General features: G+C 40.1%; 2 protein-coding genes across 4 annotated transcripts; both read left to right on the top strand.

The window, feature by feature from the left end:
* Window positions 1–9: 9 nt before the first annotated feature.
* Window positions 10–4,828, top strand: tdh2 (L-threonine dehydrogenase 2). The gene is made up of 9 exons (XM_042500428.2): window positions 10–149; window positions 290–490; window positions 1,092–1,134; window positions 1,417–1,487; window positions 1,601–1,750; window positions 1,845–2,017; window positions 2,136–2,226; window positions 2,307–2,576; window positions 3,885–4,828. The coding sequence occupies exons 2-9, from the start codon at window positions 304–306 to the stop codon at window positions 4,028–4,030; spliced, it is 1,131 nt and encodes a 376-aa protein (XP_042356362.1). The 5' UTR covers window positions 10–149; window positions 290–303; the 3' UTR covers window positions 4,031–4,828.
* A 1,584-nt stretch (window positions 4,829–6,412) lies between these two features.
* On the top strand, window positions 6,413–19,386 carry srrm1 (serine/arginine repetitive matrix 1). Of its 3 annotated transcripts, XM_042500425.2 has the most exons (17): window positions 6,413–6,557; window positions 7,511–7,600; window positions 8,843–8,965; window positions 11,840–12,010; window positions 12,685–12,785; window positions 12,889–13,113; window positions 13,406–13,594; window positions 13,754–13,873; window positions 14,047–14,255; window positions 14,962–15,042; window positions 15,807–15,893; window positions 16,112–16,247; window positions 16,364–16,450; window positions 16,545–17,021; window positions 17,148–17,334; window positions 18,205–18,378; window positions 18,535–19,386. In XM_042500425.2, exons 1-17 carry the CDS (start codon window positions 6,537–6,539, stop codon window positions 18,643–18,645), a joined length of 2,589 nt encoding a protein of 862 aa, XP_042356359.2. In that variant the 5' UTR covers window positions 6,413–6,536; the 3' UTR covers window positions 18,646–19,386. The 3 variants fall into 3 exon arrangements, with proteins under 3 accessions (XP_042356359.2, XP_087943534.1, XP_087943535.1); XM_088087408.1 differs by lacking the exon at window positions 15,807–15,893; XM_088087409.1 differs by lacking the exons at window positions 6,413–6,557; window positions 7,511–7,600; window positions 8,843–8,965 and adding an exon at window positions 9,036–9,325.
* The last annotated feature ends 814 nt before the right edge of the window (window positions 19,387–20,200 follow it).

Here is a 20,200-nt window from a genome sequence, read left to right on the forward strand (position 1 = left end):
CTTTTAATTCTGACATTTAAATGCCTTGACAACCGTCTTATCAGCTTTTATTTTGTAGTTTAGTTCAGAGGAATAGTTTTGGGTTTACTGAGTTGCATCGGCTGGTTTTGGACCAAAACTCATCTGTCTGGGATTTCTGATTTTGTCAGGTAAAAAATGGTTTTCTGTTTCCTTTTTAAGTTTAATTTGTGTGGGAAATATTATTTTACAGCTTGTTTATATCCCAATGATAACTACCAAGATGTAGAAGCTTTGTGTCATCATTATGGTTCAATTTAACTCTCCTAAGGACTGCCACTGGACATGCAATCGGGGGTCTGTGTGCCCACTGCGTCTGCACTGGGCCTGTTTTGCCGAGGTTGTCTCAGCAGGGCGCGGAGTTTGCCCGGTCGCAGCCTCAGCTGTTTGCCCAGACAGATGAGCAGGTGGAACAGCCTGGAGACATGCAGCCCCCAACCTCCTCAGCAAAACCCCCGTGTCCTCATCACGGGTAATGCTTTTTTTTTGTCATGAATTCATAAAAGATGGAAAGAAAGATGGACTTTTCCACAGCTACACAAACACTGAACCTGTGAAGCTGCCATTGTTTTCTACCACGTTCACTGCGCAGCCTGTTTTGTACCGTGGATCACAGAGCAGTTACAATAGGGGTTGAGTGCCTTGCTCAAGGGCACTTTTTGAGGCAGCTGAGAGAGTTATTTACTTATGCTTAAATTAAATCAAATGCAAGAGAGTCTCCCAAGAGAGGATTCATACTGTGGCATCAACGGCATGAATGGAATACTAGACACATGTGCTGTCGTTTTTTTTCTTTGAGTTGTTTTCACTGTACACCAGTGGCGGCAGGAACCCATTTTGACTCATCACAATAGAGTGCGTACAGACAGTGCTGGTGACATAAAAGAGCTAATGAGTGACTGTGGGGAGAATAATAGCCCACTGTCACTTTTTGTCCCAGGATAAAGCTTTTGAGCAAACAAAAGCTGGAGCGTGGCGCACCGAAAACATTGGTTGAATTTTCACACCAAACTCTAAACATTGTCTCGTCTTCTCTGGACGGATAAAATATTCAACTTTGTTTCTGTGCACAGGTGGTCTTGGGCAGTTAGGTGTTGGACTGGCTCAGATGCTAAGGTGAGATTTATAGAATTTACTGAGATACATAGAACCCCAGTAATTAGTCTTTAAACTTGGAAATGCGTTAGCATTTCAGGACCTCCAAGTAATTTGTTTACCACAGAGCTTATTTTCTTCCATAATCCAATTGAAAAATCCCATAGGCTTTTTGATGAGGGAACCAGGGCGATGTTAGCTTCTGGGTTGGTGTGCAGAAAAACTTCCTCCCTGGGGCACTCTATTAAAGCTTGTCAAAATGCATTACACTTGAATTTAATCATTATCTATATTTTCATCTAGAAAACAGTATGGAACAGAGAATGTAATCCTGTCAGACATTAAGAAGCCTCCACCTCATGTTTTCAGCAGTGGTATGCAAAACCAGATTTTTTTCCACTCTCTAAGTTGTTGTTTTGCACACATAAATGCAAACCCTCACTTTACAGAAAGTTACATCCTTTTCACATTGTTTTTTCCGCATCAGGTCCATTTGTATACGCTGATGTGTTGGACTATAAACATCTCCGAGAACTGATTGTAAACTATCGTGTCACCTGGCTGGTCCACTACAGTGCTCTGCTTAGTGCTGTGGGCGAGGCTAATGTGGCTTTGGCACGCAAGATCAACATCACAGGTCTGCTGAATACAAACATCATTTATATAATGAAAACCATTTTTAGGGATTATAATGTTTAAATTTCACTTTGGGTGTTGTGCTGTCCACCTAGGCCTTCATAATGTGCTGGACTTGGCCCTAGAGAACTGCCTGCGCCTCTTTGTCCCCAGCACCATTGGAGCGTTTGGTCCCTCTTCTCCCCGTGACCCGGCCCCTGACCTCTGTGTCCAAAGACCTAGAACTATCTACGGAGTGTCCAAAGTGCATGGAGAACTGATGGGGGAGGTGTGTCAATCTTAGAGCTAACTTACAAAAACTACATAAATACACATGCACAGCTAAAATCTGGTATATCAGTCTGCAAAATTTTGTGACAAGTCAATATTTGTTGTATTTTCTTTAGTATCTCCATCATAAATATGGTCTGGACTTCCGCTGCCTACGTTACCCAGGTGTGATATCAGTTAACACACCACCCGGAGGAGGAACAACAGGTATTGCCTCATTTCCACATGTATTTAGTGCAATCAGCTTGACATAATAGACTAAGCAATCCGGACCTCTGTCTTCACAGACTATGCTGTTCAAATCTTCCACGATGCTCTCAGCACAGGTCACCACGAGTGCTACCTGCGTCCCGACACACGCCTTCCCATGATGCATATCTCGGACTGCCACCGTGCCACCGTGGAGTTCATGCAGGCACCAGAGTGCCAGCTGTCCCTGCGTACCTACAACATCGCTGCCATGAGCTTCACTCCGGAAGAGGTGGCCCAAGAAATCCGCAAGCATCTGCCTCACCTTAAGGTCACCTACAATCCCGACTCTGTCCGTCAGACCATCGGTACGACATGAGTCATACATATCTACATGCAAAACCTGTATGGGACTATACATCTTTGTAATGGTTTCAGTTGGTTAAAACATTATACTGGTTGGCAAAATGGGGTCCAACCAACACTACACTTGCGTAACGACGCCTTCCTGATATCAGCCGACCATCTATGATACGATACAATACAATATGCTAAGACTTGATTGTCAGTTTACACTGACATTCATTTTGCATCCTCAGACATCTCTGCACAAGACGTTCACACACTAATTAGGCATACATTACACAAGCAGCACATACCCATAAAAGCACATCAAACAACCATGACCATGGAATATGTAACATAATATCCTCAGATGCAGATCTTAATTAGCAGCACACTGATTTTGGTTGAGCAACAGGATAGACTGATGTATAAACATTTTTTCAGCCTGTTGTATTTAAATGGAGAGACTCTAAACTGCCTATTTGCTCATGATTACCCACTGAGAAGCTCAGATTACAGCCAGTAATTGCATATAAAGATGAACGATTCATCTCCACCTCCTCCTACTGTACCAAAATGAAGTCAAAATAACCCTGACACGGCCACTGCCATCTTGCGCTGGTGATGTCATCTGGAGCCAGTCTGCACTGTAGCAATCTCCACTGCAGCAGCACCACAAAATCAATCACGAGCAGCACCACTAATCACATGCACATGGATTGGCATACACAGCTGTCAATCATGATGTCAAATACCCTTTTTATAGCATAAAATAACTAATTAAAACCAAACTTATCATCAAAAAGGAAGTGCTGAACATACATCAGTGTGATGAAGACTACCTAAAATGACAGAAATAATATTTGGGACAGATTTATTTGACTTCTACTTCGATATTTCCAGTTTGACTCATGTGTCTCCTGCTAACATAAAGGGGAGCAAGGTATATGACCTATACTGCAGCCAGCCACTAGGGGGCAATTAAGATGTTTTGACTTCACCTTTGGGGAACTGTTACATGGTCCACCTTTGTATACAGTCTATGATTACAACATAGACAGAGGTAGTGACTTCATTCTCTGCTCAGGACGCCAGTACTCCACATAGCAAAATGTGGTTTGCTAATATATTAATGTTTTGAATGTTGCATACAGCTCTTTCAAATTGTTTTAGAAAAGGCTACATCTGTGAGTTTTTTTTTTAAGTCTGATGGTATTTTCTTGTAAAACGGTTTTACTTACCTTGTTTTATTTTGAAATTATTCGTGGAATAGTTGTTGCCATCTATGATGGGATGAAATTAATGTGGTCATCTTGCTTGTCACTTTGCAGCAGACAGCTGGCCTGTGAGGTTTGATGACTCCAATGCCAGGAGAGATTGGGGCTGGGCACCAGCCTACGGGCTTGAGGAGCTGGTTTCGGACATGCTGCGTTCTATTCGAGACAAGAGGACAAACGAGGGTTTACCAGTCAGCTAGCGAAACCTACTCAATAAAGACTGACCAATGCCCCATCCCTGACTTTTCTTCAGCCTGCATTTACCAACGACACATTTCCTCTCTTTTCACTTTCACATGTTGTCAACCAATATCCTCCGTTACTCTGGAGCATTACAGCAATGAGCCGGGGACTGTTTGTAAAGTAGGAATTCTCAGTCAGATACTCTCAATATACAGTGGACAGTGAGACGTCATACATGCACTCAGACACACACATTTCAGTCTTTTTCAGGGAATCATATTCTGTCAAATCTGTTTTTAATTGTTATCATGGTATAAGCATCACTTTACACACGTTGCCTCAGACAGAACAGAAAAGCTTTAGAGATTTCCAAATGTCATGTTAATCGCATTGATGGGCACAACAGTCTGTTACAATGTCTATGAAAATGTTTAATACAGTATGGACCAGTTGCACATTTAGAGTAACAAATCTGTTGTACACTTTGACTCCAGGATCATCTGGAATGGCTGGCTCAGTCACCTCTGAACTGTAATGACTCACCATGTAATCTGGCTGTTTTAAAAGGCAGTCTTTTATAATATAGTCTATTAAGTGAATATTGCACACTGTATACAACCCGACTACCCTTGCTGTGGCATCTATCAGGAAGCCTTTATTTTTGCCTTTTTGCCAGCAGTGTGATTTTGGTTATGAATGAGTACCGATAACAAATGAGGCCTTATTAACTGTAGATTACTTTGGAAAGCAATGTATAAAAAAATGCAGTGTACTTTGAATCAGATCTTGAATAATAAAATTTTTGTTTACCCCAACAGCAGTGATTATTGCATATTGTTGAACTCCATTGTACATATTGTATTTCATATCTACATTTTGGCATTTGGAGAAAAACATACAAACTGTTTTCAAAACATTCAATTCCAGACATTTGTTAGCTTGGCTACAACCTCTTCTGCAGTTTTAATGCAAGTAAAAATAACTGTATCACCAGCATACATTAAGATATCGCATTTTCCATACAAAGAAGGTAGGTCATGAATGTACATGCTGAACAGGATTGGGCCCAATATAGAACCCTGTGGGACACCAGTTCATAGACATTGGTGCATTTATAATTGTCAAATTCTGACCTAACCTACCAAACACATGATCAGCAAATAAAATGATTCATATATAGATTCAACTAGACAGAAGTTTATGAAGTTGTCAAAATTGGCCTTTAAAAAAAACTGATATAAGTGGATGAAGTTAGGTAATTTGAGACACTTTTTGGTAGTTTACAGAGAAAACCACCTAAATTCTAAAGATGACCTTAAGAGTTACTTTTACAATTTATTTTGCATCTCTGTTATATTACTATTAAAAGTATGCTGCCAGGTAAAAAACTTCAGAAACTTTAAACACATCAGGTATGCCTACCTCATTCCAGTGACATGTTCAGTTAAAATGGAACAACCATGTTTGCATGTTTTTAAGTGGTTAAATCCATTTATCAATTCAGTCATGAAATAATTCAATCATTGATGTTAAATAGATATTAATTTAAAAAGACTGACCAACTTTCCTGCCATGCTTTTGTATGATTATGTTTTAGGTCCTTTTTTTTTAGCTTTATTACACTGTTTAGAACATGTTAAAAAAGAATTAATTGTAATATGTTACTTAACTTTGATGAAGTAATTAAAATAGTTAAACAACTTATTACATTTTTACCATGGTAACTAGTAATGTGTAACCTGTAACATTTCCAAAGTGACCTTCTCAACACTGCTGGCTGCTTCTCGTTAGCCCTTTGAAACCTGAGAAACTTGATGTCTTTTAAAAAACATGGGAAGAAGGCAATGAGCAATTTGGGATGAAATGAGCCAGAAATTAGCAAGAAATTAGTAAAAAAACAAACAAAAACAAAAAAAACCAAAAACACCTCAAAACACAAATATGACTAAATGACCTGAACTGCTTAAAATAATATTTTCATTTTTAAAAAATCAATATGGAAGTTATGATAATTTTAATTTTCTAAATCTACTAATTTGTTGCAATTTACGGGATGTTTCTTGCTGAGTTGCTTACAGCTTCTTTTTTAACCATGTTTTTGAAAGAAATAAAACCAAAGGTTAACATACTTGTATAAGATGTTTGATATTAGCTCAAGAAAAGTGATGTAAGTCCATATTACAAAGTGTTAAGGAGCCCAATATGTAAAACCCTATTTGTCCCATTTGACAAGAAGTACCTCTTTACCTGACTTCACTTCTATTAAACTAGGGGAGCGGTCACTCTGGATATGAGTACATTTTGCTGAAAGTCGGCTACTTACTTACTTAAGGTAAAATTTTCCTTCCCTTCATAAGTAGGAGAGGATGCACCCCTCTCCTCTCCGGTCATTACAGTAAGATAGATGTAGTGCTTGTTCCTCTCTGTAGAGGCGCACCCTTCATCCGGTTCGCCGCTCAGAATTTCACCGGAGCCACGCACGTCTTTCTTTACAGCGCCTGCTAATATCCATTTTCTCCGAATATGGACGCGGGATTCTTCCGCGTAAGTGATTGAAAATTATTTCTGATTTGCTTGTGTCTCACTACTAAGATGCATAGCGTTATATTCCTTGATTAAGAGGTTAACATGCTGTGGTTAGATGGAGGGCCATTCAGTCAGACAGTAACGTGATGGCCAGGGCTTCGTCTATCAACTGATGACAGTCTTGGATTTCGACAAGAGCCTTGTGGACTATTTTCAGGGCTTGTACATTTTTACAAAATAAATCTGTCATCCCATTGCTACGTGTAACGACGTATTGCCTACACGCCATAGCCTGTCCACAGTATAGTAGAGATCGACATATTTGCAGGAAATAGACGAGCCGGCAAAGCTAGCAAGCTACTGCTAGCCTTGGCTAAAGATGGCGTCCGGGCGGTTCATCGTTTCTGTCTCTGTGCGGCAGTCACGACCACCGCTACGCTTACATTGGCGAGAATAAGTAGACGTGAATATGCATTGATTACTGTGACTTTTGGTGTTGTGTTAAGCGCCATGCCAGCACTGTCACTAGCCAAGATAGCCTCTAGACGGTGGCTAATATTAGCCCGTTAGTGTCCCATGGAGGATTAAGCAGGCTAGCTTAGCTAATGTTAGCTTGTTGGTATCAATGTCATATCTGACTCAGTTTGACGGTTTAGACTTCACATGGTACCGTAGTCACGTGAACAAATGTTAACTGATGTTTAAGTTTTAAATGTGACGTCTTATGTTAATACACGTGTTATAAGGTTTGCTGACATAACTTTTACCCAGTGTTTTGGTTTCGATGTCAGTATCGCCGGTGTTTTAGAGTGCAGCCATGTTTACGTCACGGTAGACAAATACTAAGCAAACTGTTGTGCAACTGAATGTCTAATGTACGACACATGTTTCAAGCATGTGTTGGTATGCGTGCAGATGCCATTGTCAACTTAAATTAGCCAACTAAAACTGGATTGTTTATTTTTCTTTAGGGAACAAGTGCGGAGCAAGACAACCGTTTCAGCAACAAGCAGAAGAAACTGCTGAAGCAGCTGAAGTTTGCAGAATGTCTGGACAAGAAGGTATACGATCATTCACATTGCGATTATGTGTATTTCCAGTGTTAGTACTGTTTTCTTCCCACACAAATTGTTTGCTTGAAAAATGTAATGACTGGGTACAGAGTTGGAAATTGTGCCAATGTAGTTAGTGGATTCCACCAGCCACTCAATTGTTAACAGTTGTTTTTTGGTTGGTCAATGAGGCAAATCTAGTAGCCAACTGCATATTTTACCAGCATTTGTCTGGTGCCAATTACAGCCCTGACTGGGTAGGTTTGTGATGTGCTAGTCACCGATGTCTCTGTATAGAGATTTGCTTTCGATTGCATGAAACTGAAATGTCTAGACACTGACTACGTTCACACACACACACAAATATTCCACTGTTATTCTGATTCTACCAATATTCTGAATCTGATATGGGTCATGCAAACAGTATATTCCATCTAGGTATTCTGTATAAGGCCTTTTCCCAAATTTAGCATTTTCCAATTAAGATGTGGGATATGCTGGTATTGTTGGATTTTGAAAGCATTCTGTGGAAATGTATACAGCACATTTAGAATATGCATCTCACCTGGGGATTTTGCCGGGGTTTGGGACACACAGCCTCTTGCCTGGTTACGGTCAGCTCTGTGCGTTGTCATGGACGCGTTGTAAACAAACCTGACTCGTAAACAGTTTGCAAGGCTGGTGTAGAGACACATGCCCCAAGAGGAAGGCTTGCATTTCTGGTTGGAAGGAGAGACATATCTACTTTAAACATAATGAAAAACTTGGATAAATCTTTAAGTCATTCCACAACCAGAAACTATAAATCGCCAGAACCATCAAGGAAACATGGACAATTATAAAGTAGCAGCCAACAATGTAAGAAGATGCATAAAAGGACTAGATTACAGTGCACAAGTATTAGGAGTTGATGGGATCACATTTCACTGGAGTTGTACATTTTTTTAATTCTATCTGATGGATTGATGGATGGATTGATATGAACGGTTTTTACATATATGGAAATATAGCAACGCTTACCTTCTTTAGAAGGGCACGTTATTAGGAGTGTGCATGGCTTCATGTAAATGGGAATATTAGCAGGATATTCATTTTCATTAAGCATATAAATATTGTAATAGGAATATTATCTTTTTCGGAATAAGGGCAAAATGAGATTATCTATGTATGTAAACAGAAACTGTAGTCTCAAGTCATTTAATCATTGTCTTTACTAACTGGGTGCTCTCGGTTTCTTTGTTTCACCCATAGGTGGACATGACCAAAGTGAACCTGGAAGTCATCAAACCTTGGATTACTCAGCGAGTGACAGAGATTCTGGGGTTCGAGGATGACGTCGTCATAGAGTTCATATTTAACCAGCTTGAGGAGAAGGTAATGTCTTTGTGTTTATTTTTTGTTTTTTTCAAAACTGTCATAAATTTGAAGACTTTGTTTAGTTAGTAAGGAGGGATATAAGCAAATAATTGCACATCCTAGTCAAATTGAATGGGTAAAGTAACAATTGGTGTAAGACTAATTTATAATGACATAACTATGTTTTGCTGTTATGTGACAAAGTGCCTTTATTCAGCAGTCTTCTAATGATGATGTGATTTATGATTTAAAAGGCCTGAACCAATATGGATGTTATACCTTGCATCAGAAGTATAGCACCAACACCTAATTAGCTCTCTCCTGAGCCCAAAGTCACTGAGCCCAACTCTCCCTTCATGATGCAGTGTGTGGTTTGAGGTGAGTTATATGCAGGGATTACCAATATCATGTCAGTGAAAGACACACCTGAACAATGCCATAATCATGTTCTCCGTAGGTATTTGCAGTGCATCATTTAACTGCCCAGATCCCTTTAAATGTAAATGTAATGGCAGGCTGAAATCAGGGAGGCTTTAAACAATTTGCCACAGCCTATTGTTAAAGAGTAATGGATCCTCCTTCTTTTACATTTCTTTAAAGAGTAACTTGACACCAAGCTGAAACATATTGTCTCCTTGGCCCCCTGTGATTGAAAGTTTCATGTCTTTTGTACCTCTGTAAGGTGTGGTCAGACAAGTTTTCTGTTACCCTTCTAACCACACCTTACAGTGATGTGAGGGTGCCATTAACACACCCAGGTGTTATCTTTACATCACTGTGAACTTCAACCTCTGGGGGTCAACAAAAACAAGATTTTCACCTGATTTGAGTTAAGGGCCGTGTCCACCACAGTGTTTTTTTTTTGTTTTTTTTGTGAGGCTAGCATAATTTTTGTAATGATTTGCCACAGGAGCACTGCAAATATATGGTTTTTCTTTCTTTTCTTTTTTTTCTTCTTCAGAGCACCAGTTGAAAAATGTTTAAATTTGTGCAAAAACACTGTGCTTGTCACTGTCACTTCAGCTGTAATTGCGGTGGAAGAGAGACAATCAGCCTATCGCGTGTTAAACAACAACAGAAATCTCTTCATTTAAAGTATATAGCCTTCTACTATGTCTCATCTTATAACCCACGCAGACCGGCAGGTCCGTCCGCTCTCCCTGCATGCTTCAGCCTCCCCTTCATCCAAAGCAAGAATACTACCCTCTGACACCATGTTTACTTCCACGGATCATAGCAACTACAAGCAGTGAAAGCTTCTCAGCTGAAAAAATGCTGTGCTTCCAAAGTGCTCTCAAACGCTCCTGGCTGGGCATTTCCCGAAAATTCGCGTTCTCAGCAGGGGGAAAAAAACAAACAAACAAAAACGCTATGGTGGACACGCCCCCTTATTCTGTAGGGAGTCTGTTAGATCTCTGACAGCATCCAACATCTCAGTTGAGTGTGATCAGATGTGAAACAACCCACCCAGAAGAAACAATACTCTAATAAACTTCTGTTTGGCGTTAAGTTACTCTTTAAACTGGAAGGCCATTCAAATATCTGTAGTGGTCATGTTTTTGACCTTTGAGTTGTAATACCCCACTGATGTTATGCATTAAGTTTTTTAATATTAAATTGTGCATGTTTTTCATCCCATAGGACATTTGCTACTTTATTTAACAAGACTAATTATGTCCAAGAGTTGCCTTTATTTAATTATGTGTACCCCACTGATATGTCCAACCACTTGGATGTCTGGATAATGGGTAACTTCCATTGCACAGGCTTACATTTTGAAATAGGAAAACAGGTTAATGGAGGGAAATAGCACACGTAACTTACGCATAGTATCCTTCATTAGACACTACTAGGATTCCATCCATTAGTGTACTTCAGTTTAAGTTTTGGCAGATATACCCTCGTAAATGAATTTTATTCTCCCAAGATGCTAAAAAACACATGTATTTGTTTGATAATAGTATATGTGAAACCAGCACTGCACAGAAATATATATCTATTTTTTAATCTTTTCATTTGATCTTTTGCTTGCCATAGCTTTTGGGGTGGGTGGGTGGGTTGGGTTGTTAAAGCTAAGTTTAAAGGGAACTGTTGCATAATGGTAAGAAAGGGTAATTGATTCGAGATTACGCTATCTCACTAATTCTATCAGTTGTTGAAATAAAACTCCTTTTTTTGTGTAACTGTGTACTCATTATTGCTTGTTCGTCTCTTGCAATTTAGATAAATGATATAACATTAAGCTCAAGGTGGTTGAGTCTCAAGCAGTAGGGAGGCGGAAGCAAGCCAAGGGAGCTCCGTGCCCACTGATCCCACGGGACTCACTGAAGACACCGGAACTGTACTTGCAGTGTTGGGTTTTAATGCACTCTGTATTGTGGCTATTTGTTTACCTGCTGAAGTGTAGACTGTGGGGAGACTGGAGATCAAGGGGTGGGCAGGGACACAGAAATGTAAAGTATTTTGGCATAGTAGGGAAGTCAAATAATGGCAAAAATATTTTTTGTGTTATTGATTGTATATTGGGGGGAATAACAATCAGAAATGGGTGTAACAGCAATATTGCATGCAGTTTTTATAGAAATGTCTCCCCTCAGCTAGCTCGCATTCTCAGTCTGATGAGTTTGTGAGTACAATTTAAATCAATCACACATTTATTTTGATAGGTTATTGAGTCACGTATTGGACCCAGGTATGTTAAGTATTCTAGCCAGTGTCTTATATGTTTTGAGTATGGTTAATTGCATAGTCACAGGTATAGTTTAGTGAGGACTAGAAGGTAGGCAGTCCCATATGTGGGATCCTACCCCCCCTCTGATATTTTGCCTTCCATTATTTCAACGGCCATATGGTCTTTTTTTTTTTCCTCCCCCCTTCGTGTGTGTGTTACAGCACCCAGATAGCAAGATGATGCAGATTAACCTGACAGGCTTCCTGAATGGGAAAAACGCCCGGGAGTTCATGAGGGACCTGTGGCCCCTGCTGCTGAGTGCCCAGGAGAACATTGCTGGCATCCCCTCTGCTTTTCTGGAACAGAAGAAAGAGGAAATTAAACAGAGACAGGTGAGCTTTTCCCCAAAGTGAATTTGCCAAAATGTCTGTAAGCTTCAGGAAGGTCACTGGGCTACGGTGTCTGACAATGAGTGGAAAGTTCTGGTAGTCCAGGCAGCAAAATACCGGTGTAAATAATGCTGCATTCACATGGAATCAGGTAGACAGACGGACAACACTGTCTCGACGGCGCAGGAAAAACAGATGGAATAGCGATGTTGTGCTGTTTCGAAAGAATGGAATAAAATATCTCAAAGGATTTTGTCTGTATTATCTTATTCAATAATTATTGTAATTGTCCAAATTGCCCATGTTTACATTACAAGAATAAAAACGAGATGATAGAATAAAAAATTTGTCCCAGAGGGCAGCAAAAAGTGAAAATATTTCTACTTCTGTCCTGCTCTCATCCACTAAAATGACATCTGCTTTGTCATCTGCCTGATTCGATCTAAATACAGCATAAGTCTGACGATGTTTTGGGTCGAAATAGCATACACAATTTCTTAAACAACTTTTTGTAAAATGCTGTAATCACTGGGGTGGATAAAGTTTCCTACGAGAACCATAGGGACGATAACATGAGCAGAGTATTTGGCATGTCAGGTGACAGTATATTAACAGTGCAGACTGAACATGTATTGTTGGTTAAAGTGATTGTTCCCTCATTGTTTGATTTCTTGTAGATTGAACAGGAGAAACTAGCGTCTCTGAAGAAGGCTGATGATGATAAGAAGGAAAAGGACAAGGACATCAGAGAGAGGGCTCAGTCTAAAAGCCCAAGGAGGTAAGAAAAACATTTTTAATGTTGAGATCAGTGGACAGACGATGGATTTGTTGATGTATCCATGAACATCTGAACTAATTCTGTTCACTTTATCTCTGCTCAGGCGGAAGACAAGGTCACCATCACCACGGCGAAGGTCGCCAGTGAAGAGGGAAAGGAAACGTAGTGCCTCGCGTTCCCCAAGGCGTAAACCCAGTCCAGTTGGTAGCAGTTCACCCCCTCCACCTCTGATGCAGCTGCCCACGAAACCTTTGGAGCAGCTTGTGGAGCCAGATACATTAGCAAGAGCCCTGCCAGAACCAGTCATCCAAGAAACTCCTGCCACCTGGTTTGTCGAATACTTTCCTTGCTCAAAATTTACTATTTTGTCTTTGTCTCAAAGTCAGTAGTTGTTTGTGCTTAGTGTTTGGTTTAGTTTTGATTCCACTTTTAATTTTAGGCATAGTATCTGTTTTTTTGTAGTAGTAGTGCATTGGATCTAAAACAAAATAAATATTTATTCATAATTATTTAAATTTAGTTTGGAAACATGTATAGTACTGTAGCTTTGCCTTTAGATTAAAAAAAAAAAACCCACTGAAGGGTAACACGTAAAATTTAAAGTTCTGTCTCTCGTGCAGTGACACAGTTGTGGAGGTGGTGAAAGCAGACACAGTGACTGAAGTCAAAGAGCCTTCGCCAGAGAAGATTCATAAGAAGGAGGAAAGGCCCAGGTCCCGGGAAAGGGAAAAGGACAGCAGGAGGGAAAGACCTCACCACCGTTCTCGTTCTCATTCCCCCCGCACTCGCAGACGACGCTCCCGATCTAGGTAATTACGGACATTTGGGATTATTAAGTTATTGTGGCGCCCTCTGGTTCTTCAAATTTCTCTTGTCTAAAGTATCTTGTGTAAAATCATTAGCTTCAGAGTTCTAAGATGTGAAAAAAAAAAAGTTAAAAGCTTCTCTCCTTCTCTACCCTATTTCAGATCCTACTCTCCTCGTAGAAGACCGAGTCCTAGAAGGAGGATGTCTCCTCGTCGAAGGAGCCCCCCCAGACGCGGCCCCGCCAGCTCCAGACACAGACATAGACGCTCCCCTGTCCGCAGGTCAGTGAGCGCAGCGGAGTTATTACAGGAACAATCATTTCGTTTCACAGCCATATTTCTCTACAACATCTTCCTAATTTGATTAGTAGATCTGGGCCTCACAGAAGATATGAGACCAGCCTTTTCTGTTTTAGAATAAAACACAACGTTTTTAATGTGTTTGTGTCCTGCAGGAGGCGCTCTCGTTCTGCTTCATCTTCTGGCAGCAGCTCCTCCGGCTCTCGCTCACCCAAAAAAGCAATGAAAAGAATATCTAACACACCACCCCGAAAACAGGTCCATCATTCTGACCACCCCACCAGCCCCACAGGGAAGGACAGACGATCACCATCACCACGGGCCAGAAGGGGCAGAGGCTCTGCATCACCAGCCAGGTCATCTGGTACGACCTTTATCATTCTTTACTTGCCCACCATAATTATCACATCTTTGTCTCATACTGACAACCACGAATGCGTTCAGCTCCTCCTCAGCTGTGCTTTAGAATTTAGATTTTATTGTTCGAAATCGTTTGATGCTTTAATTCCTCTGTTAAAGAGCCAAATAAGTCTTGTGCATTTAAAGCCTTTTTTTAAGAGCTATACAGGGTTCCCACAATCATGGAAAACCTGGACAAGTCTTCAAATTTCCCAATCTTATTTTCAAGGTCTGGAAAAGTTGTGAAATTAGTAAAAATAATTGAAAGTTTTGCAAAAGTCATGAAATTTTGTTGATTGTCATGAAAGTGTTACAGTAATCTTCTGGGAATAACCTCCCACATAATAGAACACGACGGCAAATTTATTTTCAGTAGTGTGTCGACGTAGGGTAGCTCTCGTGTTGATTTGTGCCGTTTTCTCTACCACGATGCACGTTTCTTCGTCTTCTCCCTGCATCCCCTATATGTATACATGCTAATGGAAATTATGATTGAATAAAATTTTAATTCAGTGTGTTTAAAGTTGCCAAAAAAAAAGAAAAAAATTCTTATGGGTCCTTGAAAACTCATGGAAAAGTTTTGAAATTTTGTCCATGAAAATGTGTGGGAACCCTGGCTATAATAAAGGAGAAGGATTGTTATAATACATCCTTGATTCTTTCTTTTTCAGGTTTAAAGCGAAAACAAGGTGGAAGGGGTGATTCTCCATCTGATAATGCTAAACCCAGACCGTCTGAAGGGTCTGATTCAGGTAAGCATCAATTCTATACATTTAAAGAATTCAAATGGCCTTTCACCTCACAGCTCACAAAATGTGATGAGCGGTTGTACGGAGTTCCCAGCCATTTCTGCTTGTCAGAAAATTACACATTTTTTTTTTTGCACAGTCCATCTGTTTACAGCAGGAAGGTGCACAGTGGTGGATGTAAATTTAATATACACGGTGTTCATGTCACATTACAAATTGCACAATTTTATTTTTTGTGCCAATGACATGAAAAAATTGTGAAAATGCACTACAAGCAAAGTTTGCTAAGCCAATAGTAGAAGCTTGAGCAGCTGTGCAGAAAAAAATAGAATCCATAGGCTTGTGTGAAAGTCCTTCATTTTAACCTCACGCCAAAAATTATATTCTGACTTTAGCTCCGTTCCTTTTTTTTTTTAGACCATAGCAGATGGATATTTTGTTGCGTTGCCTAAGTTTGAGTTAATCTCTCCCCAATGACCTCTTTACGGTGATCCCATTTCTCAAGCTGCTTTGAAAATTGTGTGTGATAATCTTTACTGATCCCACTTACAGTGTCAAAACAAACAGTAAATAAAACCTCAATGAAACACCTTACTTACACAAGGGAATAAAAATATATAATTAATCACACTATGCCATGAAGACATCTAATGAAAACTCAAGCCACAGGGATATAAATCTTTATCTGTTTTATCTAACTTTGCCATGGCATTCTGTTTCATTGGTTTTTCTAACACTGACGAGACAATCGATGCTCTACATTTCAGAGGAGGATAAAAATGAGAAAGGGGCAACAGCAGATTCGGTGCAGCAGCGACGTCAGTATCGCAGGCAGAATCGACAGTCGTCTTCAGGTTATAAGCGTTTTTATCCCCGTTCTGTCCTCTCCCATACCCCAACCCCCCCCCCCCTCTCTTTCTAACCAAGTCTCTGTCCATGTCACCTTGCACTCATCGTCTTATGGATTTTTGAAGCTGTGCCCTAACCCCAACCTTGGTGTTTATTCCCTCAGCACATACAGTTAAGACTACAATTAAACAGCTGTTGATGTCCTCTGTGTGTTTGATTTCAGATACGGGCTCTTCGTCGTCAGAAGACGAAGCACCCAAGAGGCCAACAGCTGGGCCAGGCGCCAGAAATGGGGAAGTCCGGAGGAGACGCACTCGTACGCCCTCCCCACGGAGGCGACACAGGGACGCCTCTCCAAGGTTAGACACTTACAGAGTACTTGCACATTTTTATCCAAACAGTTTAACTAGATGCTAATTTGAACCTTGTTCTGTGATGTTCATGTGTATTATTTTTCGTGTTTGTACCTCTTTAGGAAAAGACGTTCTCCATCTCCTGGACGCAGACGTCGCACTCCGTCTCCCCCACGACGCCGCAGATCTCCCTCTCCTCCTAGACGAAGGTACAGGCATGTTCATTTTATCTCGAGAGTTATCATTTAAATATACACTGAATATTCAAGACGTTTTTTGACAATTCAATGTGGTGCTTCCCAGGTCTCCCTCTCCACCTCCCCGTCGTCGTTCTCCATCCCCCAGACGATATTCTCCCCCTATCCAGCGTCGCTACAGCCCCTCACCTTTGCCTCCACAGAAGAGGAAGATGTCCAGCTCTCCCACAAAACGTTCTTCCCCAGGGGTCAAGCGACGCCCCTCCAGGTCCCCCAAACGCAGAAGCTCTCCAGCTCAAAGGAGACGCATGTCTCCATCATCCTCTCCACCCAGACACAGAAGGAGCCCCATGTTGCCTGTCAGGCACAGCAGGGATACAAGATCTCCTGTCGCAGCCGCCAGCCGCCTCTCCCCGTCCCCTGCAAACCGCAGTCGCACTGTTAGGGGTTCCACCAGTCCTCAGGGACGTTTTGAAACCTCGAGTGCATCTCCATCTAACCAGCGAAGACAGCAGTCCCCTTCACATAGTGGCAAACCCATTCGCAGAGTGTCCCGCACCCCAGAGCCACGCAACAACCAGAGGTAAGCAAGGCAGATAGCTTTCATCTCCATTATGATTGTGTCTGACCAATCCAGTTTTACCTGTTTCTAATCTTTTTTGCACACTTCTCATCACCCCTTTGAATGCCACCTTTGTCTTTTCTTCAGACCGTCTCCAAGTCCCCAGCCTATGAGGAGAGCATCCTCCAGATCAAGATCTGTTTCCCCTCAACCAGCAGCTCAGAAACGTCCAGCGCCAGCGTCCGCCTCCCCGTCACCGTCACGCTCAGTCAGTGGGTCTCCACCACCAGCCAAAAAAGCCAGCAGTGGTTCTGGCAGTCAGTCCCCAAGCAAGGTACGATATCTCAGCATATTGACTAAATACTAGTGCAATGCTCAGTCGAAACGGCTGCAGAGCCTCTTGGCTTGTTTATCCTACGTTTAATAATATTGAACTTGCTCACATCAAAGCACACTGAATTCAACGGTGCACATTACTGCAATACATCTACTAAATGTAAAGTAGTTCGGATAAACGGTTCTCGATATGCGAAGAATACGCATACATACACAGACAGAAATGCCATGCTTTGCAGTTATATAACTGTGCATGGCATTGTTCACAACATATTATATGATGACGTAGTATATCATAACTTTGTATGACTTTTATGACATTTCATTTGTAAATACTATAATATGACTTATGGCATTTTTTCTTTTAATCCTTTACCATAACTTTTTTCATTGCATTTTTTTTAAACATCAACACTATGGCTTTCTATGAATTCTATTTTTGACACACTACACTGTCTTTTTATTACATTTTTTTTCCCCAACATACTATACTATGACTTTATATAGCACTGTTTTGCCATACTATACTATGACATATTTCATGGCGTTTTTCCAAACCTACTGTACGACTACGACTTTTTTTTTCGACCTATGTCGACCTTATGACATTTTTTTGACATAGTATAGTCAATAGACATAGCGACTTAAATTCAGACCCCTTTTTGCGATTTAGAGTTTAATACTGAAAGTCTTTTAATGTCCTGTGAGCCATAAAAAGATTGTTAAAGATATCCTGGAGATTATGTTTTGAAATAATCTGGAATCCTGATATGGCACAACGCCTCATTGGCACAGTAATATTTTAAATGTTCCTGTAATGTTTATGTATATTCTCGTAAAATATCTTTTTTTTGGTTTTAAATTGCAGAATTCAGATGTTGACAGCAGTGCAAAGAAGAAGAAAAAGAAGAAGGAAAAGAAACATAAGAAAGACAAGAAACATAAGAAGCACAAGAAGCATAAGAAGGAGAAGAGTGGCGGCACGGTGACCGCAGACGGTCAAGAAAACCAGGCTGTGGAGGAGGACGGAGAGTCAAGAAAGGTGATGTCTAGTTTCTGTATGACTTGAAGCTACCAAGGCCTTGTACTTTCTGCTCAAGAGGGAATATAAAAAAAGTAGAAATAAATATATTGTCATGCACCAATCTTACATGTCTGAGTTGAGATGCGTGTATTTCATGCTATTTTTTTGGTTTAGGAATCAGACAGTGAAGTAGAGGACAGCTTGGACGACCTGGAAAAGCATCTGAGGGAAAAGGCCCTGCGTTCCATGAGGAAGGCCCAGATGTCTCCATCACAGATGTCCTGAAAATGAGGGGCTTTCTCACGTTTGAATTTTCCACTCACTATTGATGTTCGTCATCAACCTGGTTCAGCTTTAGAATGTACAAAATGTTAAATCTTGAGTCTTTTTTTGTTTTCTTTTTACTGGTTTGGTACATTCTGAAGAGTGTCTTTCATTAAGAGCTTGATTTGTCAGTTAGTGTACTATCAACTGTAAAGAGGCTTATGTTGTCCATAATTTTAAATTGTTGAGCAGGGAAATGGTTTAAGCTCAGAGGTTTGAGTTTGGCAGGTTTAAGATATTTTCCACAGCCTACAATAGATTCCATTGAGAAATGATTGCATGTGCAGTGATTGTCTCTGATGTGCATGAACCACTGACCTTTTGGAGTGTAGAAGACAACCATACAATAACGTACAGTAACAGACTGTTACTATTGCCTTTCATTAATGGAAACAGTTGCACAGCTATGTGAACTGTCGGAGGCCGTAACAGAATGTCTTGTCCCATATCGTAACTTAAGAGAGGTGTTTAGTGTCGTTTAACCTGCTGTTTTTTCTGACTTTAAATTGTCTTGGTTTAAGACTAAAACAATCTGATGTGAAACAGAGTACGCTTTAATTTTTCCAAAAGGATTGATATGCAATTTTACGTTGACACCCTTGCACCAAGCTAATCTCTGTGGGACTGTTGTATGATTTGTATTTAGTATTCCTGGCTCTTGTCATCTTGTCATCCTTTCAGAATTAAAACCTTTTTATAGGATGTGTGCTTTTGTTAATGTTTAACCTTTTAAAACCTGGAGAGGCATCACTTTTCTTGTGCTACTTTGATAAGTATTTAAACTTTTGGTACAGTTTCTGTCTAAAACATGGCAAAAAAATTGCAATGAGCAACTTGGTATGAAATGCTCTACAAACTGCAAGAAATTTGTAGATTTAGAAAATTATTTTTTAAAAAGCTAGGGAAAAAACTAATCAATTAAATATTTAAAATCTGTTACAAAATGATTGTGATTTTTTTGAAAGCACTTTCCCCAGGTCATTTTTGAGAGGAGAAATACTGTAGTTTTTACACTATTACATGTTATTTCACAGCTACAGTTACTTATCAGATTAATATATTTTATTTAAAAAATTCAATAATCTTTGACATACCTATAAAACAGCATTTTTATAGATTAGAGTACCCAAAATAGAGCTACATTGTTATGATTAGTAGTTGTCCATTGCAATGGACAACTTGTCCAGATCTATCAATCCAAATGCACCATGGATGTATTATAGTAAAGAACACAGAGCTATTTGCTGGGATGTCTGTAAGTAATCACAATGTCTTACATCATCTAAAGAGGACTGCAGTGGACCCACACCTTTTTTTAAATATGCACTGCCAACTCAGAAGGAGGAAGCACAAAGCACATTTCAGTCTGTTATTCATAGTTAATATAGATAATTTGTGTTTTAACAGCTTTTAAACATAAGATGTTACATTACTTATACATGTCAAAAAATCATATAAAAAATTTACAGCTTTTAGTTAGGATTTTGTCTTAAAAATATTTGACGGCACAGTGGAC

Source organism: Plectropomus leopardus, chromosome 14, assembly GCF_026936395.1.
Source record: "Plectropomus leopardus strain MGB_pleo_1.0 chromosome 14, ASM2693639v1, whole genome shotgun sequence".
NCBI classification, from domain to species: domain Eukaryota; kingdom Metazoa; phylum Chordata; class Actinopteri; order Perciformes; family Serranidae; genus Plectropomus; species Plectropomus leopardus.

Excerpts from the sequence above, each read along its gene's own strand:
- srrm1 (XM_042500425.2), top strand. The coding sequence starts at position 6,537 with ATGGACGCGGGATTCTTCCGC. Across the intron at positions 12,011-12,684 it reads AGGAAATTAAACAGAGACAG|ATTGAACAGGAGAAACTAGC; the intron begins GTGAGCTTTTCC and ends GATTTCTTGTAG. Across the intron at positions 17,335-18,204 it reads GCAGTCAGTCCCCAAGCAAG|AATTCAGATGTTGACAGCAG; the intron begins GTACGATATCTC and ends TTTAAATTGCAG.
- tdh2 (XM_042500428.2), top strand. The coding sequence starts at position 304 with ATGCAATCGGGGGTCTGTGTGCCCACTGCGTCTGCACTGGGCCTGTTT. Across the intron at positions 1,135-1,416 it reads GGACTGGCTCAGATGCTAAG|AAAACAGTATGGAACAGAGA; the intron begins GTGAGATTTATA and ends ATTTTCATCTAG. Across the intron at positions 2,227-2,306 it reads ACCCGGAGGAGGAACAACAG|ACTATGCTGTTCAAATCTTC; the intron begins GTATTGCCTCAT and ends CTGTCTTCACAG.